Below are 24,241 nucleotides of genomic sequence, written 5' to 3'. Positions count from 1 at the left end.
AAGTAGGAAATAAAAAAGAAAAAGAAAAGAAAAACACGCAAACCCTCTTTCTCTCTCAGATCTATCTCTTCCCCACCAGACCTCACTTTCTCTCTCTCGTGTCCGATCTGCCAGACTTGAACGATCACTTTCCAGTCGCCGACAAGCTACACGTGTCGTACAGGCGTGTTCCCCGGCCTCCGAAATTTCGACCCCTGCGAACTCGCCGCCGTACGCGCCCCTTAAGGTCCCCCATTGGGCCTTCAAAATTCGAACGAATGGGAGTGCTACAAAGCTTTTCGAGTACTTTTTGGCCACCCTAAGCTACCACTAGCCGAGCCGCCACCACCATACTCCTTATGTTTTGGGCTTCAAAACCCACTGAAGGATCGGACTCAACTGTGGTCGGAATTGGAATCGACGTTTTGGCTGGCTTAAATCTGAAATGGGTATGAGATTATCAACTTATTTTATTCATATATTTTTGCATTTTTCTTTAGTTGAAGAGTGAATGATTGCTTTTGTGAATCTTTTAGGTTTGTTATTATTAGATGATATATATATATATATATATATATATATAGATATATGAATATATGTTTGAGATATTAGTTGTAATGTTCTTTTTCCACTATACACACTATCTGTTTGTATATTTACGAAAAGGAGTTTTTTCTTTCTTTTAAAATTCTTATGTATTTTTTTTATAGAATTGGATTTTGGGATAGATCTTTTGACTGCCGATGTCTTTGTGTGATATGATGTGTCTTAGGCTTAGCTTTTCATGAGAGGATTAATGTGTGTCTTCATATGTTAATGTACTCAAATGAATATATATGTATGTATATATATAATTAATATGTTGTCTAGTTTAGCTTTTTCTTGTATTATTCATATATCATATTACTATGCTCATGAAACTTGACAACTCATTTAGGTAGACAACTTTTCTTTCTTGGAAAATAGTTTTCAACATGGCAATCAACTTTGTTTAAAACTGTTCTGGTACATGGCAATAAAAATCTGAAATGAAAAGATTTAAATCAAGTTACCATTATTTCAAGAGAAAAATTCTCTAATATGCATGGCATATTATTCTACTACTAAAATTTGTTTAAATATAATGACAGTCATGTACCCCTGGATGATATTGCTGCACTTGATCTCTTTTTTTGTTTTCCTTCTTGTTCACGGTCTATTTGGTTTAAGAATTAACAAAGGGCAGCTGTAGTGGTTTTTTGGTTTTTGGAGTCTCTAAATTTCTGCAGTAAAAAATGGTAGTTGTATTTTTTATTTTTTTTGTTTGAATCCCTGAAATGGTGTTTTAGAAAATGTCTACTGATCAATCATGATTGATTTAGTTTTCCTTTGTTTGGTAATATTATAGTTGTCTTTGGGTTTTTAAGAAATCAATAGTACAGAAGAAAATGGTGTTGGCTTATGAGGTTGTGAAATATTATGTCTTTTTTCATTGTCTTAACATACCTTCTCTTTTGTTAATTTTGGTGTATCTTCATTGTTTTTCAGTTATTTGATTTTGGACTAGCAAAATAGATGCCATCTTAATGGACTCATCATTCAACTGCTCTTGATATTTCTCAGGCTAACCTTATCATCAACAAGGTATATTATCATATTACAATCTCATTTTCATTCTATCCATATATGTACTTACCATGTGTTGTATGCACAAGTAGTAAGCCGCATGCTTCTTCATTCCTGGATTGTGTGCAAGAGCATTTGTTTTGTCTTGCTACTGCTTGCTGAGAAATTATTATATATGATGTGTGTTTTAGTTACCTATAACCATTGATGTTCAACTGAGTTGGTGTTCAATTGTGCCTTTGTGATACCTTTTTTGTATATTGTTTAGAGCAGATTTTAGACAAGCAATGACTGTTTTTTTTAGATTATAGATTAAATAAAAATTATGGATCATATCATTATTTTGTGGAGAATCGTTTTTTAGTTTATTTTGGTCTGAGATGGCTAGAGAGTCTTTTTTTAGTTTAATTTTGTCTGAGATGGCTAAGAGGAGAGACCTTTATATTGCATTGAGTTAGATAATCAGATGTTTTTGCACTTATTTGAAATTACAGTTGAAAATGGAAAGCCCTCAATAATTATTCTACTATTCTTGTCCTTAAACAAAGAGATTTTGATTATTGTAAACAACAATTTCAGGTGCCAAGTCTATCAAGGGTACTCTATATTGGATGGCTCCTGAAGTCATTATCCAGAGTGCTCATCCTGAGACATTGCCTTGACGGAGAGCTTCTAAATTTATCAAAGGATTGTGCAACTAAGAAGGTACTTTTAAAAGCTCTGTTTTTAATATATAAATTTTTGCTTTGTAACTCACAAATGATTTTTGTCTTTTCTATTGCTAAGTTATTAATTAAACCTCTGCCACAATACTCTCTTAGAACATGCATAAGGCATATGATATGAATATATATATAATTTTTTTTTTCATTTTGTCATTGTTTTGCATGTACTGAAAGTATAAAAGTTTATAGGAGAACTCTCTGTCCTGCTTTGCTCTATGTAATAATTACAAAAGAATGAATATTTCTATAGTGTATTCTCCCCTTAGTTATGATTTCTGGGCTCTTGAGTGTATACTATAAATATGAGTGTTATATTGGCAGATTTTTGCTTTTTTTATTTTATTTATGGTTTCCTTTCTGCAATGATTAGGCTTTGAATGTGCGTATTGGGTTTGTTTGTCCTAATTAATATTTTAAGAAGTCTTTGACCTTACTGTTCTTAAGCTTGCTTAGTAGATTTAATTGTTTTTCAGGTATTTATTGGGTTCTTTTCTTGTAATGTAAATCTGGTATCAGTGAAAATGCCTTAATGGACTAATATTGTTGTGGTGTCCACGCCACGCCTCAATGTATTCATCTTTTTTATTTGCAAGGAAGCTAAGGATACATTTGTTCGGATTGATCATACTTTGGGCTATATTGTTCAATAATTTAGGAATATTTGTTTCTTTCTTGGTATTGATTAAATGTATAATAAATCTTGGATACTATATGACATCTCATTGAGTATAAGTTTTGTAACTATCTCATTGAATTTATAAGTTTTGTTATTTTAATCTATAAGTTTTCAGATTTTTATAAAAAGAAATCTTTCATTTAAATAATAATTTTCAAGGATCTAAAAAACTCGCTCTTTAAGGCTCTCAAATAGAGGACTCGCGCCTCGCGAGTCTTAAAAAACCTCTTTTGTAGTAGCGGTCTTCTGGTGTAGAAACTTTGCGACAGCTAAAAATGCCACCATAGATAACCAATTACGACACCTAATAACTGTCGGCGTTGCTAGCAATGACGACATTTAATAATTGTTGGTGTAGTCAGCAACGACGAAACCTAATAACTGTTGGCGTAGCTAGCAACGGCGACACCTAATAACTGTGGGCGTAGGCAGCAACGACGACACCTAATAACTGTTAGCATAGCCAGCAACGATGACACCTAATAACTGTCGGCGTAGCTAGCAACGATGACACCTAATAAATGTCGACGTATCTACCCCTACGCCGGCATAGGCAAATACGACAGTTAGTCGACTGTCGTCGTTGCTCAATAGCGACAGTTAAAATCTGTCGGGAAATTCCATTTTGTAGTAGTGATAGCTGAAATAGTCTTTAAAAGCAGTCCACGAAATCTTCAAAAATTAATTAAAGAATCATACAAATTCTTTAAATAGAAAATTCTGCATGTCTCCTAGATTCTATCTCGAAAAATTAGGAAATTGTCTAGACAACTTGAATGTACCTGGACAATTAAAACAACCAGATTCATTGTGGGATAAGGAACTTTCCCAAAATAAATCAAATCATGTAGTAATTCATTCAAAGATGCACAAAATAAAAAATGTCAGAAAGATTATTTTATTTCACCAAAAAGTCTATTTTTCCAAACATGGAAAGATATATTTTATTTAAAGAAAATATTTCTATAAAAAAAAAATATTTTCAGCTGGAAAGATCCTTGTATGATCTAATTGCCAAATGAAAGAATTGCAAGCAAATTTCACAATTTAATTCTTTAAAAAACTTTTCTTTGTTACAAAAAGTTTCCTTATTTATAAAAAGAAACTATATTTTTTTATTTTTTTTCACAGCCAACCATTACCACGAAATTTGTCAATAAAAAATATCACAAAATATTCTTTAATTAGTTGACAAAAAGTCTCAAAGTGTAAAAAAGAAAAAATATATTTTATTTAAAGAAAAATTTTCTTATAAATAAAATAATATTTTCTCAGTGAATATCAACATATATGGACGAAATTTCAACTCAATTTTTTTTTTCATAAACAGATATGATGATTTCTAGAGAATTAAGACTTAAGAAAATAAATCTGGAAAAAAACAAGTTATCGCGACAGATCATAAACCTGTCGGGACAACTGCTTCAAACTTGTCAAAAAATAATTTTGTGTTATAAAATGTTGGAACTTTTTATGAATTATTAAAAAAATTGAAACAATAGAGTTCTGTGTGATATGTGAAAAGTCCCACATGGAATTGAAACACTCTTCTTGGAGTGTATATAAATTGCAAATGCTATGTCTTGGGGTGTGCCCCAAGGGGTACCCAGTTTTGTGCGCATGGGTGAGGACTCACACACTTGACCACCACACACGCGCGCGCGCACTGCCGCCGTCCGTCCGACCGAGCTGAGTGGTGTCGTATTTTTTAAGTTTTAATTTTTTCAACAAAGGTATTTAAACATTTATCATTTTATTAATTAAATTAAGTTTAAAACGTTCATTTTAATAAAACAAAAAATGGTTTTTATTTTGATTAAATGAAGATAAACGTTTTTTAGCTGTTTATATCCTCCTCTAATTTAATGGAAAAACGTTTTTAGACGTTTTGGGGATTTTCTTCTGCGTATAAGTTAGATCGAACAATTTTGAAAAAAAAGGGGGAGTTCTTTTTGTTCTTTCTTGGTTCTACGAATTTTCTCAAAGTATTTTTATAAGGGTGTACAAGAACGATCTTCTCGGTGCAGGGAGGAATCGTACAGAGGCTGTTTTATCTTGGGGACGACGTGGTTGATAGACTGCTATGCACACTTAGGGCAGAGCCGCGAAACGTCTTAAAGAGAGCGACTTTGTCCGCAACTCAGCCAGAAAATATTGATCGGTAATTTCGTTCCATTTTATTTTTCTATTGAGGAATATCATAAAATATATTGTCTATTTAAGAAAGCCAATTTAGGATTTTACAATCTTCCCCTTTGGCATCTTTTTAGACAAAAATATCTTATTTTATCCTTAAGTAGTTGTTTGGGAAAATCACGCATTAGTTGAAGCATAGAGTTTACTCAAAACTCCCCCTGCGCAAGATATAACAAAAAAATAGTGCACCTAATAAAAAAAAACTTGTTTCAAACTCGATCAATTAGCACAAAAACATGAAACTTTTTATACTCCTCCTAAATAATTCTTCTCCCCCTTTTTGTCTATCAATTGAGTCAAAGGAACACCATCAGGGGCCAAACACACTTCCATCATAGTTCATCACCATGGTTGTCAGCACATAAGTTAGAAGACAAACGAAACAAAGAAATAAGAAGAAAAAGAGAAAATGAAGTGGAAGAAAAAAATGGGTACCAACCAAAACACCACAAAAAATGAAAACTTTTTCTTGTCTAAGAATATGATCTTCAATGCACAAAAGAAATTCTCAATATTTTCACTTTTCACACAAACGATAAACCTTTTTTTTTTGTTTTTTTTATAATAGCACAAAGGTAAATATATAAATATAAAAATTATGAAATATCCTTTTGTGCCCAAAAAATCTTTCATGACCTATACATTGAGAAAAAACCAAACATTAGTTCATTTTAACAAAATTTTACTACAATGTTTAGTAAATCTATTTAACATATCATGCTTTTATTTGTCTCAAGAAAAATAGTTAGTCCTAACCCATGAAATATTTCAAGTGAATCAAATGATCTATATGCATTTTAATATATTTGTTTTACCACTAAAATCAGTCTCAAGCATTTGTGCGTGCATGTGAAAGCATGGGACATTGCCCTTTGGTGGCAAATTTTAGCCTTTTTCTCAAGTTGCATGAAGTAACCATCTTAGACCCTTTCACACTGCACCGATGGTAGCCCTTTTCACATGGAAGAGTGTCTTCTACATAAATTTAGTTACATAGTTCCAACTTACTAATGGATGGCTTTCACACACCAATGCAGGTAGCTCTATTCTTAAGATGGAGCCTGAGACAAGATTAAAAATGTTATATACTCACACACCACATACACATATTGATTCATAAATATATTAAATGGATAGACCTATCTATTTTTCGAGACCACTAAGCATGATATATTAACTAAAAAAACTAACCAAGTACTAAAATAATATTAAAAACTAATGTTTACAATTTTCTCAATTTGGACAAGAACAAGACAACTTTTGAGCAACACAATGTCAAGGATATGACAAAAACAAAAACAAAAATTTATACAAACCCCCAAGAATTTCCTGAGGGAATCAAACTTGATCGCATATAGGGATTTTATGAAAATATATGCAATTTGTTTGGCAATCTCAACATATTCTAAGACCAAAGTCTTATTTTGAACAAATTTCCTAGTGCATCGAGACACACCATCAACACAAACATATATTTTATGAGAAATTTTCAAATGTTTTCCTAACTGACATGGTTCACACTTACCAGAAGAATGTTTACCCAATTTTGGCAATCCATGAACTTGATCCACACTGTCAATTTTTCTCAAATTTTCAAAATCCACATGACCCTGTTTTTCGTGACATAAATTAGTATCACTCCTTGTGTTTGTGTGGCAAGTGTGTCATTGAGATAATGTGTAACAATTATCAACAGATTTATAACCCTTCAACACATAATTTCCATCTTCGTCAAGCACAAAACAATTATCATGAGCAAAATTTACAAACAAGTCCTTGTCACAAATTTGACTTATACTAATTAAATTAGTTTTAAGTTCATCAACCAAAAGAACATCTTGCAACTTTGGTAGTCCCTCAGAATTTAGAGTGTCACTACCAAGTACCTTACAAGACTTACAATCTCCAAATGTAACTTTCCCCTTTCTCAAATTCTTGAAGGCAGTGAATATGCTTTTGTTATCTGTTATATGCCTAGAACAACCACTATCAAAATACCAAGAGTTAAAAGCACATGTTCTAAGACAAGTAAATGAATCAAGACATTTGAATTCATTTTTATTCACTCAAACTTTCTTAGGTGGTGCCATTTTCTTCAATGGCATTTGTCTCAAATTACCATGATGATTAAAATAATTATTTTGGAGAAAATTCATCAAGGTAAAACATTTAGGTCATATATGACCTTTGACTCCACAGAAATAGCAAATTGGAATAAAATGACCAGTTTTTTTATTCTGAAAATTTCTGGTTTGTTTCTCATGTGTTGTGACAGATTGAGAACATGAGGCCACATGAAACTGAGTTGTTCCTACAGAAGGGCCAATCGTCGAAACAACAGGAATATTTCCATAAATAAAAATTATTTTTCCTTTAGGTTTAGATCCATTTGATCGTAACCTAGAAAAATCACAAACTTTTTGACCTGCAAGCAAAACATCATCCAAAACCATAGATCTATGATTAAGCCTTTTGACACTTTTCACAATTTGATCAACTTCATTAGACAAACATTTGATTTCAGAATCTTTAGCAATAATATCAACTTCATAGTTTTTAACAAGAGAATCAAGTTCTTCATTTCTCTTCTTGAGAACTTTGTTATTGTTTTCCATTAAATGATTCTCCGAACACACTTTCAACCATTGATCTTACATGTTTTTGTATGATTATTTCAAGGAATCCTCATCCATATCAGATTCATTCGAATCACCATGGGAACCCTCATCTGTTGAAATAATATTATTTAAACAAACAAGGTTCTCATTCACCTGCACAGAAAGAGGTAAATAAGAAAAAACAGAAGTTAAGGCCAGATTAGAATTTTTTTCCACGTCACTACTTTCAGAGTCCTGGTCACTCCAAGTGGCTGCCATGATCTTCTTATTTTTCTTCAAGGTATTGGCACATTCAGATTGAATATGTCTAAAACCTTCATACTCCCTACATTGAATACCATTTTTATTGGTAGATTCAAAAGGTTTGGAAAAATTATTACCTTTGGAGGATTTAGACATGTTTTTCTTGTAACCAATCTTTTTCATAAACTTCTTAAAGTTTTTTGATAACAAGATCATTTCATCATCATCTTCCTCATCTGAGCTTTCTATTTTCTCTTTGGAAGATTTCAAGGAAATTGATTTCTCCTTCGCATCAATTGGTTTCTCTTGTTGCCGGATCTTTTGATTAAGTTCAAAAGTTCGAAGAGATCCCATCAAATTCTCATCTTTCAAGGTGTCAAGGTTCTTTACCTCCTCAATGGCTGTGATCTTGGATTGAAACCTGTTAAGAAGAGATCTAACAATTTTCCTAACCAAAACAGAGTCAGACAACCTTTCTCCTAAACCAAAATATTCATTAGCAATGTCATACAATTGTTCATAAAACTCTTTGAGGGTTTCTTTTTCAGACATGTGAATGTTTTCAAATCTTACGGTCAATATTACAAGCCTAGATCACTTAACATCAGCGGTTCCTTCAAATTGAGTTTGAAGGATTTCCCAACCATCTTTGGCAAACTCACAAGATTAAATCAATTTTAAATAACTCTCACCAACACAATTAAGATTTGCATGTAAAGCTTTATTATTATAAATTGATAATTTATCTTCTTCATTGGACCATTCAAGTTCAGATTTGACCTGTGACTTACCGGATTTTGAATCTGTCTCGACAGATGGTGTCCAACCGTTCAATATTGATCTCCAAGCCCTTTCATCAAGGGATTTAATAAAAGCTTTCATCCTTACATTCTAGTGTGGATAGTTTGTATCATTTAGAAATGGAGGGAGAGTTATAGATCCACCTTCTAACTTCACAAGAAACAAAACAAACGGAAAACCACAAAATCTCACTAAGAGTTTAGTGATCCGCTCTGATAGAAATTGAGATTTAGTATTTTAGTGTTAATCAAGTGATTAAATTAAACAACTTAATATATTGCATAATAGTGATTAAGTTATTTTGAGAAAATCTGAATCTGATCTAACGACTAAGCTAGTTGTTTGAACGGATTATTATAGAAATAAAAAAAATGAGTATAAAAAAAATCAACACCAGAGGTTGTTTACGTGGTTCAGAAAACCTAGTCCACGGGGCCACGCTTGGAGATGAAACTGACTAGTAAGGTATCACAAAGTACAAAATAACAATTGACTTATACATAGATAGACTCCCTCTATTCTTATTACACAAGCTTTTGTACACCCTTTAAAAATCTAGTTTCTTGATGAGACACCGATGCTCTTAAACTCCCTTCAAAGGTTGATGAATGCTTTCTTCCTCCTGAAGAAAGTCTTAGCAAAATCTTCTCCCGAAGATTTTTGAACTCGTTATCAATGGATGACACCTATTTCTGTACGAAATAGAATACAAAAGGAAGCTACACAGCTCTGAGATACTAGATTAAGGTATCCACTCTTAATCTCACAAAAATAACTCTCTCAAAAATACAAATGATAATAAAAAATGAGAAGTGAAAGAGCTAAGGATTTGTGGCTGCTTGGTCCTTTATTTATTGCTGAAATGGTCTTTCAAAATAGTCCATGAAATCTGCAAAAATCAATTAAAGAATCATACAAATTCTTTACATAGAAAATTCTGCCTGTCTGTTAGATTTTGACTCGACAGATTAGGAAATTTCTTGACAACTTGAATGTATCTGGACAATTAAAACTACTAGATTCATTGCGAGACAAGGAACTTTCCCAAATTAAATCAAATTATGTAGTAATTCGTTCAGAGATGCAAAAAATAAAATATGTCAGAAAGATTATTTTATTTCACCAAAAAGTATTCTTTTCCAAACAAGGAAACATATATTTTATTTAAAGAAAATATTTCTATAAATAAAAATAATATTTTCAGCTGGAAATATCCTTGTATTTTCGAATTGCCAAAGGAAAGAATCACAAGCAAATTTCACAATTTAATTTAAAAAAAAAAAAATTCTTTATTACACAGTTTCTTTTTCAAAAAAGGAAACAACATTTTTTTGAATCTTTCTTTTCACAGCCAGTCATTACCACGAAATTTTTCATTAAGAAATATCACAAAATATTATTTAATAAGTTGACAAAAAGTCTCAAAGTGTAAAAAATGAAAAGTATATTTTATTTAAAGAAAAATCTTCTTATAAATAAAATAATATTTTCTCAGTAAATATCAACATATATGGATGAAATTTCAAGTCAAAAAATTCCATAAACATATATTATGATTTTTAGAGAATTAAGAATTAAGAAAACAAAAATGGAAAAAACAAGTTTTCGCAACATATCATAAACCTGTCGGGGCAACTGCTTCAAACTTGTCAAAAAAACACTTTTGAGTCATAAAATATATTGTTTATTTAAGATAGTCAATTTAGGGTTTTACAGAAATTACTCAAGTGAACGTAGGTTCTTTTTTTTTTGGGAGGGAGGAGGGCCAAATCACTACTAATCATTTTGACCTATAACAAATTTCTATCATTTATCTTATAATTTTTGTGCCCTAGGCATTACTTATAATTGACATGAAAACATAAATATGTGCCACATGAGCGAATTTAACATTAGGGGGTGGACTTAATAGTGGGTATTAAAAACCATATCAAAACATAAATGAAACATACTTTTACCTTAAGAGAAACGTAGGTACTTGAGTGATACCAAAATAAGATGTTGTGTACTTTCACTCCAAATGTAACGACTCAAAATTGCTAATAGGGTTTAGTGCCTTAGTTAGCGTGTCGAGAAGGCATAATTGGTTCATATATGTGTTTAAATGGTTAAATGTGTGACTATGTGGCATGCATGATTAATATGATTATATGAATATGTGATAAGCATGTTTACGAGTATTAGAAATGCATGTGGGCCCTTTATAGCTTATAAGGGCATATTTGTAATTTTGGCCCATTGAGGGCATAAATGTGATTATATGTGATAAACTGTTGAGACCACATTATTATGTGGATATATTTGCAGTATATGGCTCGAGACGGTCCTAGTGAGCAGATTAGCAAAATATTCACAGCAAGGTTCGATACCAGCTCCGAGGGAGCCTAGGGGTATTTTTGGGAATTTAGAGAATATTTTGGAATTTATTAGATATTGAATAAGTTTGTGGTAATTAATTTGACATAATGGGATTAATTGGTAAACATTAGGAACACTTGTGGAATTAGCGGGAACCGGGAGTGGAATGACCATTATACCCCTAGAGATACTTAGGGAATTAATAAGCTTAAAAGGGTATTATAGTCTTTTTAGGGGTTAAAGGGGTATACTCTGTAAGATTCTAAACTTTGCCAAAAATCACTTAGAACTCTCAACTCCTGCTCACTCTCTATATCACATTTTCTACTCTCAAGAAGCATAAGGGGAAGTTTTGAATTTTGGAGGAAAAGTTAAGGTGATTTTATATATGTGATTGTATGCCTAAATGTCTGAATGGAATATAAATGCTTTATTGCATGAGTAATAGTGAGCATGAGATACTGATAGGGCATGACCCTTGACTACTGTGTGATTATAATGAGGCGTGCTTATTAACATTGTTGCTGCATGTGAGTGAATATTTGAATGCTTGCTTATATCTTGATTGCATGATGCTGGTTGAGTTTCAATGGTGGACTATGGAAAGATTGTTAACCTGTCATCATTGCCTGACCGATGATTCATTGATTGCAGATAAACTTGGATATGCATCCAAGGCGATCTATACGACTAGCCGGCACAGGGTCTGGGGCTAGACATGATGAGCAGGGCCAAAACCCTCTACTAGTCCCTGAGAACTGGCAGCAGATACTTGCAGATATGCAAGGCCGGTTACAGAGTCAAGAAGTACAGATTTGCCTCTTGAGACAGTAGGCTTCGTTAGGGAGTGATGCACCTATTTTTCCACCTGTTGTACCCATAGTACACCCACCTGAGGTTGGGAACAGGTGGGAGCCACTTTATGAGCGGTTCAGAAGACAACATCCTCCAACCTTTGAGGGAGGACCAGATCCACTGAAGGCTGAATAGTGGATGAGTATGATCACTTCTATCCTGGATTTCATAAGGGTGAAAGGTAATGCCAGGGTGGCCTGTGCAACCTATATGCTTAGAGAGGATGCTTGTATTTGGTGGGAGGTGGCATCACAGACCAGGAATATTTCTACCTTGAGTTGGGATGGGTTCAGAGATCTATTCAACCAGAAGTATTAAAATGTTTCCATCAGGGCAACAAAGGTAAATGAATTCATAGGGATAGTACAGGGCAGCATGACAGTTATAGAGTATGCCCTGAAGTTTGATAGGATGGAAAAGTTTGCATCAGACTTGGTGCCTTCAGATGCGGCCAGACATAATCGGTTTATTCGAGGGCTCAATGCTATGACCTAAAGAGGCAGAAAACATGATCTGGAGGGAGAACACTGCGAGACAGGATGTTCGCAGGGCAGTGCCTCCATTCATAGAATTTGGTAGGGGCAGAGGCCCCAGTGATTTAAAGAGGAGGACCCCTGACATTTCGACCACTGCTGGTCCTGATAAGAGTGGTCGAGGTGCTCACGGTGGCCGTCAGGGAGGCGATGAGACATGGAGGAGTTACCCAGAATGCATGAGGTGCAAAAAGCGCCATTTGGGCAAATGTTGGGCAAAGGCTTGCTATTTGTGCAGGGTAGTGGGACACCCAAGAAAGACTACCCAACAACGAAGAAGGAGGAACCAGGGAAAGTGGACAACTTGACTCCAGCTCGAGTGTTCACCTTGATGCAGGCGGAGGCCGAGGCTAGTCCCTCGGTAGTGACATGTCAACTTTCTAGCGCTAGCTCCTCTTATATTGTATTGATTGACTCTGGTGCTACACATTCATTTATTTATAGTAAAGTGATTGATAGATTGTGTAGACCTAGTGAGTATTATACTGCGAGGTTTTGGACTATACTGCCTATAGGGGAACTGATAGTTTCTAGGAGATGGATTAGAGCACTGCCAGTGATGGAAGATAGTAGGGAACTATCAGTAGATTTGATCGAGTTAGGTATAGATGATTTTGATATGATCTTGGGGATGGATTGGCTGGTCAGATATGGGGCTACTACAGACTACAGGAAGAAGATGGTGACTTTTGAGCCTAAGGGAGAGGATCCCTTTGTTTTAGTGGGTGTTGTGCATGGATCCCGCATACCCATGATATCATCATTGAGGGCTAGGGACTTATTCCAGGGAGGTTGTTTAGGTTTTCTAGCTAGTGTGGTAGATACCACCAAGGTTATGCCAGCAGGGTCGGGAGAGACCAGATTGGTGCGCGAGTTCTTAGATGTGTTTCTTGAGGATTTACCAGGACTGCCGCTACACAGGGAGATTTAGTTCATTATTGAGTTAGCGCCGAGTACAGATCCAGTGTTGAGGGCACCATATAGGATGGCTCAGGCGGAACTGAAAGAATTGAAGATACAGTTACAAGAGCTTCTTGATTTGAGATTTATTTGGCCTAGTTTCTCGCCATGGGGTGCTATGGTTTTGTTTGTGAAGAAGAAGGACGGGACTCTGAGAATGTGCATAGACTACAGGGAGTTGAACAAGTTGATCATTAAGAACAAATACCCCTTACCAAGGATCGATGACCTATTCGATCACTTGCAGGGAAAGACAATATTCTCGAAGATTGATCTTTGATCTGGTTATCACCAGCTGAGGATCAAGGATGAGGATATACCGAAGATGACCTTCCGAACGAGGTATGGGCATTATGAGTTCTTGGTCATGTCATTTGGTTTGACCAATGCCCCAGCATCATTCATGGATTTGATGAACAGGGTGTTCAAGGACTTCTTGGATAAGTTTGTGATTGTCTTCATCGATGACATCTTGGTTTACTCCAGTTTAGAGGCAGAGCGTGAACAACATATTTGACAAGTCTTGTAGAGATTGAGAGAGCATCGGTTGTATCCCAAGTTTAAGAAGTGTGAGTTTTGGTTACCAGAAGTGACATTCCTTGGACATATTGTTGGTGAAGATGGGATTAAGGTGGATCCAGCTAAGATAGAGGCAGTGAGAGATTGGTCGAGGCCAAGGAATTCCTCAGGGGTTAGATGCTTCCTTAGATTAGCGGGATATTACCGACGGTTCGTGGAATGGTTCTCAAAGATTGCTGCAGCGATGACAGAATTGACACGGAAGAATCTGAAGTTCACCTGGTCAGATAAGTGTGAGAATAGTTTCTAGGAATTGAAGCGACGACTAATTACTGCTCCAGTGTTGAGTCTTCCTTCGGAGGAAGGGAAGTTTGTGGTATATTGTGACGCATCGAGGTTGGGTTTGGGATGCGTGTTGATGTAAAATGAGAAGGTTATTGCTTATGCGTCATGGCAGCTGAAGGAGTATGAGCAGTGGTACCCTACCCATGACCTAGAGTTGGCAGCAGTGGTATTCGCACTGAAAGTTTGGCGACATTACTTGTATGGGGAAAAGTGTGAGATATACACCAAGCATAAGAGTTTGAAGTACTTCTTTACCCAGAAGGACTTGAATATGAGGCAGAGGCGTTGGCTAGAGTTGGTAAAAGGACTATGATTATGATATTCTTTACCACTCAGGGAAAGCCAATGTAGTGGCGGACACGTTGAGCCGGAGGGGCCTGGGACAGTTGTTTTGCGCAGCACAAATATTGAGAGAGTTGGCAGAGGAGATGACTAGAGCGACTAGAGTCAGTGATAAATAAGCTATCCTCAGCTACCAGTGGCTTAGCCGCGCCCTGTGCGCAAATATTGATTCCGACACTCTTAGGTCGTTTATCACATGTCCTCATGGCATAATACCATCTCATGACATTCATACCAATATAGGGAGCTCTTAGTCCCAAGATATTCACATGGTTTATGACAATCATATAACAGTGTATACAAATATAGGGAACACTTAGTCCCACCCTATCCACATAAACATGTGCAGTTTTCTTACCTTTGATTCCAATAACTTTGACTAGTGAAATCAACCTTCAAGAAGGACCCTGTCCGAGCCCTAGCATACACCTAGTCATAGCCATAAAATAGAACCATCATTAACTCAATTCTTAAACCTAACATCGGGACAAATCCCGAGCCCTCGGGAAGCTCTAATTCCACCAAACGGGGTGGTGGAATAAAACCCCGAGCTCCCAGGCGAAAACCCTAAAAAATAACCCAAAAACCCACTTCTGGAAACAGGGTAGCGCTACAGCGCCACAAAGTGGGCTCTATACCACTACAATCAGAGCAAAATTCCCCCAGAACACGAAGTGTAGCGCTGTAGCGCCTTACTGCTAGCGCTACAACTAGCACAACCCACTTTCTGGGTTTTTCCTTCAAACTTTCCTCGAGCCAAAACTCTACCAAACCACTCCAAAACTTACCCAACCTCAAAATTGACCTTACAACCCACTAACTCAACCAAGGCCACCCATCAACATCAAAAGCTCAACCAAAACATTATCAAACACAAAAATCACTCTTGAGCTTAAGAACTCAAGAACACCATAGAAAACTAGAAACCCAGAACTTCAAAGTTAGAATTGGTTACCTTAGCTGGGTGAATTCGACCCTAGGTTGTCTTAGATGCTCTTCCAAACTTTAGCTCCTCAAATCCCAAGTTCAAGCCCTTAGTTTCAATCAATAACCACACCCAGGAAAATTCAATTAAAACCCTTAATCCTTACCTTAATTAGCTGTTATTTCCAGTTAGCTTCTCAACAACTTCCAAGAACCAAAGCCCCCAAGACCTTGCTTAGCCTTTTCCCTTAGTTTCCAGCTCCAAGATCCTCAAGAAAATGGTGAAGCATAGGCAAACTATGTGGGAGAGAGAGAGAGATAACTTAGGTGCTCTATTTTTTTTTTCTTCTTTCCTTCTTTCCTTTAACTTCTAGCTTTTTCTACCACTTCCACTAAGTCTAAAAGCAGACTATGACTTATCCCTTTTTGACTAAATGACCACATTGCCCTCCCATTAAAATCTAAATCTTAAAACATTCAAAGAGCATTTTGGTCATTACTCCCAATTCCCGCTGATTCCTCAAGTGTCCCTAATAATTACCGCTTAATTCCCGTCATCTAAATATTCACCAATTATTTTCCCCAATGCCTAATAATCTCCAATACATCTCCTAAGTTCTCAGAAATACCCCCAGGCTCTCCCAAGCCGGGTATAAATCCCCACCATGAATTTTTCGCTAAACCGCTCACCAGTATCGCCTCAAGCCACAAGCTGCAAACATATCCACATAATAATGTGGTCTTAACAATTTATCACAAATATTTACATTTATGCCATCAACGAGCCAAAATTACGAACATGCCCTTAAGGACAAAACAGGGCCCACATGCATATTCAATACTCATAAACATGCATCTAATCATATCTATATACTCATTTAATCATGCATGCCATAAAATCATGCATTTAATCATTTATTCACATAAATACCAATTATGCCCTCCTGGCACACTAATCAAGGCCCTTAAGCCTTATTAACAAATTTTGGGCAGTTACACTATCTCCTTCTTATTGTTTGTTTTAGTCATGGAATATCTTACTAGAATTCTTATTCAAGCCTCTCACAACAAGGATTTCAAGTTTCATCCTTTTTGTAAATGGCTGAAACTAGTTAACCTGTGCTTTGCGGATGATCTCATAATATTTTGCAAAGGGTATCTTCGGTCTGTCTAAATCCTCCATGATGGATTTAAAAATTTTAGTCAAGCCTCTGGTCTTTCAACCAACTTGACTAAATCTCATATATATTTTGGTGGAGTAATCTTTGAGGATAAGAAAAGTATCTTGGACTGTGTCAACATTGAGGAGGGTTCTTTTCCCTTAAAATATCTGGGTGTCCCTCTTCGGCCTACTAAATGGAAGGCTGATGACTGTGGCTTGATTATTAAAAAGATTCACATTCACCTTCATACTTGGTCTAGTCGTCATCTATCGTTTGCAAGAATAGCTTAATTGATTCATTCTATTTTGTTAGGCATCCAGACTTATTGGATGAGCATTTTCCTTCTCCCCCAAAGTGTTATCCATGAAATTGATCGGCTGTGTAGGAATTTTTTATGGGGTGAGAAAGGAAATCAAAGCAAACTCCACTTCACATCTTGGGACCGAGTTTGTTTACTGAAAATCCTAGGAGGTATTGGATTAAAGGAAGGTTCTAAATGGAATAAAGTTCTGTTAGCTAAATATGTTTGGGCGATTACTTCTAAACAAGACCTGCTGTGGGTTAAATGGATAGATGATCTAGACCTCAAAGGTTAGAATTTTGGGAGTATAGTTTAAAGATTGATGTGAGCTGGTATTGGAGCAAATTAGTTAAGCTGAGATATTATCTGTCTTTAGCTGATTTGGAGGCTTCAGTTTCAAAAGGGAAATTCAATCTGAGTATTCTATATAACCAGATGCTGCAGCGGGAAAAGGTTAGCTTTGCTAATGTTGTTTGGTGTAATCTTTCTGTTTTAAAGCACAAGTTTATTTTGTGGCAATCGGTCAATGGTCACCTGCTTACTCGGGATAATTGCCAAGTTCAAATTGATTCTAACTTGTGCCCTTTTTGTGAGATTGAAGTCGTGTAACACCCTAACTTTTTCTTATATAAAAACTATTCAAAATAAAATATATAAATAAACAGTAGATGTCGCCATATTTATTAAATGTAAAAGAAATTTCGACAAAATGGGATCCTAGTAAAAAAAAAAACAATATATTCTTAAAATAAACATAGCAACAACCTCTATTCAAATAAATAAATAAAGTTAGCTTGTCCGAGATCTCCCATCGATTATATGGTCCTCACAGGATACACACACTTCTGGACCAAGTCTCAGCTTATTGCATCTTCCCTAAAGAAATTCTTAATTTATGAGGTAAGGAAGTTAGATAGAATAAGTCTTCGTGTTATGATCTGTTGACGGTAAGAACTCGTCAACGATTAAAGGTTAGAAAACTTAGATTTCTATACTACAGAAAGCTTTGAATCAGATGGAAAGAACTTGAATCAACAGAAAAAACCAGAGCAACAATAAAACAAAGATCATATATTTCTTAAGTCTCTTTCATACAATCAGTTTTCCAACCCCTTAACCTGAGGGGTTGGAGCCTATTTATTGGGGGGCTTTATTGGCCCCTGATACAAACAAGTCCCAGGGGATAGGGATGTACACGGGTACTCTGATAGTGTAGTGGCTCAGGGCGTAGTGGTGTCTACCCTGATAATGCCAGAGTCGTGGCCTAGGACATAGTACTGTCGACTCTGGCGTATGATCGGGGGTGTTCAAGTGGTACCACTACTCTTCGTACAGGTCCGTACTGCCACTACTCCTCAGATGCAGATGACAGGGTCGTGCCTCTGTTCTCTTCACAACCGTACGCCCTGTGTCAATACACGTGTCCTGTACCCAGTCGTCCTCATCAATCCCCGTTTGATGCCCAATGTTTGCTTGGCACACCCATTAAGTGTCTCTAAGTGCCCCTCGTGCCAATGTCAAGGAGGCTTCAACCTATCTGTGTCATGAGAAGCCGAGGCGCTAGGAGTCGAGGCTGGCCTATGTAGGTCACGTGGAGGCGAGGCTGAGGACACGGGCGGGGCAACGAGGCCACACCCTCGCATAGCGAGGCTGAAGACACGGGCAGTGCAACGAGGCCGCATCCTCGCATAGCGAGGGTCTCTCGCATAGCGAGGCTGCCCCTCTTCCCCCCGGGTGTAGGTGTGGCGAGGCTCGGGGCACGGGCGCCGCAACAAGGCCACACCCTCGCACAGCGAGGGTGTCTCGCATAGCGAGGCTGACCTTCTTCTCCCGTGTGCAGGCAAGGCAAGGCCCGATGCTTGAGGGGACCCTCGCATAGCGAGGGTGGCGCTTGGATTGGCAAGCGGTCGAGGGCCCTCGAATAGCGAGGGTGGCCCTCTTAGCCCAATTCCCTCAACACCGTGCGACGTCCTTGTCCCCTTGTGCGGGCAATAAGTAGCTTTTAGGATGTCTCGTAGTGTAGAGCTTCACTTGTGAATGGAATTCACAAGGGAAAAATTCCCACATTTACACTTCCCCTCGAGTCTATAAGTACACTTTTAAGTGTGTTTGTAGACTCTCTCTTTTTCTCTTGCCCGACATGTATGGCCAATCCTTGGGGGACTTAGCCTTGGAGGGTTTCCCAACGTCGCTCGAAGAAATACGAAGTGAGACTTGGAGTTGTGTTTCTTTATAGTGTCCAAAGAAACACAACAACCACCTAACCCTTGGGGGATCCATGAAAATTCCTAAGATTGCATAAAGGCTAATCATTCTCAATTGCGGATCCCAAGGTTACCCATACTCTTGATCTCCACCATTCATAGGGATATAGATCCAATGGCTAGGGGGCCTTGACTTTCCTTATAAATACCCCAAGGCTTGAAGCCATTTCTCCACACCAAGACTTGCCTAGCCTAGTGGCATTCCCTCCAATTCACTTTCAAGAGTTCAAGGGTTCTATCCACCTCCAAAGCATTCTTGAGGTAACCTTTCTTTTATTTTCGCTATTCATCTTCCTTTCTTCTTTCTTTCTTTATTTTTTTATTAAATTTTGTTTTTAGCTTTGCAGTGACGCTGGGCATTCTCTTGCTCCTACGGTCTTGCCCCTGCTCCTATGCAAGTCTATCCTTGCACCCCTTCAGCTTCATATTCCCACAGGTATGCCTCCTTCCTCTCTTCTTCCTTTTGTTTTACATTGATTACGTGAGGGTAGAATTAATGGTTGCACGACACTCATTCTTCAGAGTTTGTCATTCTTTTCATATAGCCTTTCCAGTACCCATACACAGGCCCTTTTCTTATACCCCTCACACTCATGTTGTAGATATAGGGTCACCCTTATGCGTACACGCCCTCGAGTCTTAGCTGGTCCATGGCGTCTAGGCGATGTCCCGAAGGTTCGTCCAATGTTGAATTTATTGAGTTGTCATCCTCCGACTCAGGGGTCGACGTACGTAGACCCTCTAACCGCGGGGGTGTGCAGGCGCTATACCTCTGGAGACTGTCCTACCTCAGACATAAAGCGTGCGGCCTGGAGAGGGAGCTAGAATCTCACCCCAGGGACACGGGTTTTGGTCTCTCCCCCCAGCAAGCGACATACATTTCCCAGCTACAATCAATCCTCTAGGATTGCCTTTCTGAAATTGCTTGCCTAGAAGAAAACTTGCCCCCTGAGCCTTTTTCCTTTTGTCGTGACGAGTCTCCCGATCATAGGGATTCCTCCTTCGAAGGCGGTAGATGTGAATTGGTTGAACCAGAGTTCCTTTCCATGGTTCCGCCTGTGCTTCCTCTCCTATCCCAGGTCTTGCGCCCTAGGGTCAAGCAAAGCGCTGGTAGACATAGGACATGTGGGGGATCTTCCAGGACCCTCAGAAAGTCTATTGCTCATAAACTGCCTATCTTTATCCAGGTACCTGAGATGTCGAAGAGAGCCTTGGACACTTCCGAAGAAACCGGCAGGTCCACACTTACCCTAAAGAAACTGGGCAACATGCTAAAAGCTCATAAGTTAGCACTGAATCTCAAGTTCATTATACCAGAGCACAAGGAACGTGCGTCCGCACTACCAAAAGGGTTCGTGGCCTTCAGCGATTCCATAATCCGATCTGGTGGAGCTTTTCCACTTCACCCTTTCTTCATTAAAGTGTTGGACTACTTTGAATTGGCGCCACTACAATTGTCCCCCAACTCCTGGGTGATGCTTAGCTGCTTATATGTGTTGTACCGTCAGGTGTACTCTAGGGGGCCTTCGATAAGCGAGGTTCATTACTTCTTCACCTTGAGGGAGAATACATCAGCCCCCGGGTTCTACATCCTCCAGAAAGCCGTGACCCTTAAAGGGAGTTCCCTCGTGGAGGGCTCCATTTCCAATAGGGGGTCGTGGAAGTCAGACTACTTCTTTACTTATAGCGGGCAGACCCGACACTCTAGCTTTAACACCCCACGTAAGGCTATTCTATCCCATATATCAGAGGTTTCTCTTATTACTCGACTTCTCTCTTTTTTTATAGCTTTTCTAACTGTAGTTATTTCTTTTCTTTTGATGGCAGGTCTCTTAGGGGTTGTTTGTCCCAACTTGAAACGGTCGGCTCATGACCGAGTAATACAAATCCTGGCCCTGTCGAAAGGATGCAAACAAGCCAGCGCCCTTTTCACAGAGAGCAATCTCTGCTTGTACGGGTTGCTGACCCCGGACCAGAAAGTTACCCTATGCTCCATTTCCTCTGAATCTGAGGATCCACGCCCCGTGTCACCTGACCCCGCGTCACCCGTCCCTGCGGGTCGACACCCTACATCACCTGAATCTGTGGATCAACCCCCAGCGGCACCTGTACTTGGGAGTCCGTGGGTATATGGTCACGATGAAAGAAATTATGATGAAGTAGCCGATAGGGATTATGTCAACCCCCCGGGTGACCATATGGACGTTGGGGAGACCGTGGTGTTTGAGAACTATTCTTGCTTGTACTCCGTTGTTGGCAGGGCTAAGGGTGTAGCCGATGACGGTCATACTGGCGGTGCTACCTCTCGAATGTCGCCGTCGATGCCTGGCGGCGAGTTTTCCTTCAATGCCCCTGTCCCTTGCCCCTCCGTGCCTAGAAGGAATTTTGTCATTCCTCCTTTTGATGGGGCTCCTTTACCCCCGGGGAGGTATCCCAGGCAGGCATCCACAGGCGCCTCTTTACCCAAGGAAACGACTCCGCACTCTTCTGCTCCCCGCACAACTGCAGATGGGTCAGGGCCTTCTCGGTCCCCATCCCTGCCAAAGCGAGCCTCGGCAGGCACTCGCGCCTCCCCCGACCCATCTCATGTTTCTATTCCTGAAGATCATCCTCTGGCGAGCCAGTATGGGGAAGCCATGAGCCATCATCTGGGAAACTTTCCCAAGGGTGAATGGGGGATGCTGCACAATGTCCCCGAGGCTGAGCTAGAGAACGCCTATATGCGAGCCTCCCTACAGGTATTTGTCGTGATACTTGGTTTATTCATTTATGATGGTCATATATATACTTTTTATATTATTTCTGGTATATCATCTGACCCTTGAGGCTTTGTTTCATATCCTCGCCCTCACTCAGGCTTCCATCTTGAGCCATCGGCTGCTCGCCTCCCACTCTTCATTGGCCCAACGGTTGCAACACGAGCTTGAGGAGGCACTGGGGAACCTATCGGTGGCCGAGACTGCAAAGGATGCCTTGTCAAGTCAACTGGCTAAGGCAGTGTGCCAGAGGGATGCCGCCTTGGCCCGGGCTGCATCAACCTCCCATACCAACATTCAGCTAGAGGCTTCCATCCAAACTCTAAACGGGAGGATCACTGCGCTCGAGGCTGAGCTTGTGAACGTTGAGAATCGCATAATCGAGAAAACGTTGCATGCTGTTTGGAGGACTAACCCCACCGTTGACCTATCTCCTTTTGGGGACTATGCCGTCGAGAAGATTTCTGAGTGGAAGGGTCGAGATGGAGATTTGTAGGTTCCTTTGTACTCAGTCTATGTATGTTTTTGTTATGTAATCCCTCGCACCATTTCTTCTTTTTTTTTTTTTTTATCAAAGTTAAGGGGCTCTGGTAAGTCCCTCTTATTACTATTGTTTGTGGATTACATATTTTTCCTTGATCTGATGGCGATAATCTTTCTGGTGCACCTTGATTATACTTGTAAGGACACGTTAACCCGTTGGGCTGTTGGGGTCCTTTTACATTCTTTGCGCGCGCTTGTTACTTTTTTGCGAGAAGTGTCATTCTCGTCGTTATACATAGTACTATTTTTTCAAGGGTCCCTTGTAAGACCCTTTTTGGCTAGTCGGCTTAATGGCCGATCTAGACTTATCGGGTGATTCCCTCCTTACGGCCTCACCTCTTGGGGTGTCGGCCTTTAGTTAGAGGTCATCCTTTTAAACTGTTCCCTTGATATTCATAAGGGTAGCTAATCCTTTTGAATATAAGAGATTTATTTATTTTTATTTTTTAAACTCGTGTTGTCCTACCCCCCAAGTACCTGGTGAGATTTATCTTGGCGGGGACTTTAGTTGATGCTCGCATAAAGAAGTAAGTAACATACGAAGTGGTGAATAGTTTCATTCATAGCAGTCAGATTACAACGATATATAAATAGATAAAAGGCTTACATCTACTTTGGAGGTTATCTAGGTAACCTCTTTGATTCTCGTCTACTAAGATAGCATAACCTGCAACAAACTAAACACAGCTACTGCTTGCGCTGGGAGTGGAAGTCTTACTGGTAGTACATCCTAAGGTGTTCCACATTCCACGCTCGAGGTATGATGGTGTCGTCCATGCGCGCCAGCTTATAGGTGTTTGGTGGTATGTACTGAGCGACTTGGTACGACCTTTCCCAGTTCGCCCCAAGTACCCCCGCCCTCGGGTCTCGCGTGTTGGGGAGTACTTTTCTTAATACCAAGTTGCCTATTCTGAACGTCCTCTCTCGCACCCTCGAGTTGTAATACCTGGCTGCCCGCTGCTGGTATACCGCCACCCTCATTTGCGCCTTTTCCCTTCTCTCTTCCAGCATGTCCAAGCTTTCGGCCATTGCCAAATGGTTGACCTGGTCCTCGTATGCCTGTATCCTGTGCAAGTTAACCTTTATCTCAATCGGGAGGACAGCCTCACATCCATATGCTAAGGAGAAAGGGGTCTCTCCAGTGGTAGTGCGTGGAGTGGTTCTGTAGGCCCAAAGCACGTTCGGTAACTCCTCGACCCAAGCACCCTTCATCTTCTCTAGTTTTGTTTTTAAGTTTCTCTTTAGGACTTTGTTAATGGCCTCCACCTGCCCATTGGCCTGTGGATGCACGACGGCCGAGAAGCTACTCCTTATGCCCCTTTCCCTACAGTATTCCTCGAACGTTCCCCCTTCAAATTGAGTGCCGTTGTCAGAAATAATCTTGTAGGGCACTCCGAACCTACAGATAATGAATTTGTTGACAAAGGTAGTGATATGCTTGGCTGTTATCTTCACTAGAGGTTCTGCTTCGACCCACTTGGTGAAGTAATCTACAGCCACCACCGCGTACTTCGCACCACCTCTCCCTGGGGGGA

The 24,241-nt window shown here is 39.0% G+C and overlaps 1 protein-coding gene across 6 annotated transcripts; it reads left to right on the top strand.

Moving 5' to 3' along the window:
• LOC133797067 (uncharacterized) lies at positions 1–23,131 on the top strand. Of its 6 annotated transcripts, none has more exons than XM_062234862.1 (6): positions 1–428; positions 1,507–1,602; positions 2,164–2,289; positions 11,856–19,668; positions 19,755–22,145; positions 22,264–23,131. In XM_062234862.1, exons 5-6 carry the CDS (start codon positions 20,454–20,456, stop codon positions 22,657–22,659), a joined length of 2,088 nt encoding a protein of 695 aa, XP_062090846.1. In that variant the 5' UTR covers positions 1–428; positions 1,507–1,602; positions 2,164–2,289; positions 11,856–19,668; positions 19,755–20,453; the 3' UTR covers positions 22,660–23,131. The 6 variants fall into 6 exon arrangements, 4 of the variants coding, with proteins under 4 accessions (XP_062090846.1, XP_062090845.1, XP_062090854.1 ...); XM_062234861.1 differs by having other exon boundaries at positions 19,747–22,145; XM_062234870.1 differs by having other exon boundaries at positions 11,856–21,129; positions 21,235–22,145.
• Positions 23,132–24,241: the final 1,110 nt, after the last annotated feature.

This window comes from Humulus lupulus, chromosome 1 (genome assembly GCF_963169125.1).
Source record: "Humulus lupulus chromosome 1, drHumLupu1.1, whole genome shotgun sequence".
Lineage (NCBI taxonomy): Eukaryota > Viridiplantae > Streptophyta > Magnoliopsida > Rosales > Cannabaceae > Humulus > Humulus lupulus.
Note: the sequence above shows the minus strand (reverse complement) of the source record. Positions and strands in the feature narration are given on the sequence as shown.

Excerpts from the sequence above, each read along its gene's own strand:
- LOC133797067 (XM_062234862.1), top strand. The coding sequence starts at position 20,454 with ATGGTTCCGCCTGTGCTTCCTCTCCTATCCCAGGTCTTGCGCCCTAGG. Across the intron at positions 22,146-22,263 it reads ATATGCGAGCCTCCCTACAG|GCTTCCATCTTGAGCCATCG; the intron begins GTATTTGTCGTG and ends GCCCTCACTCAG.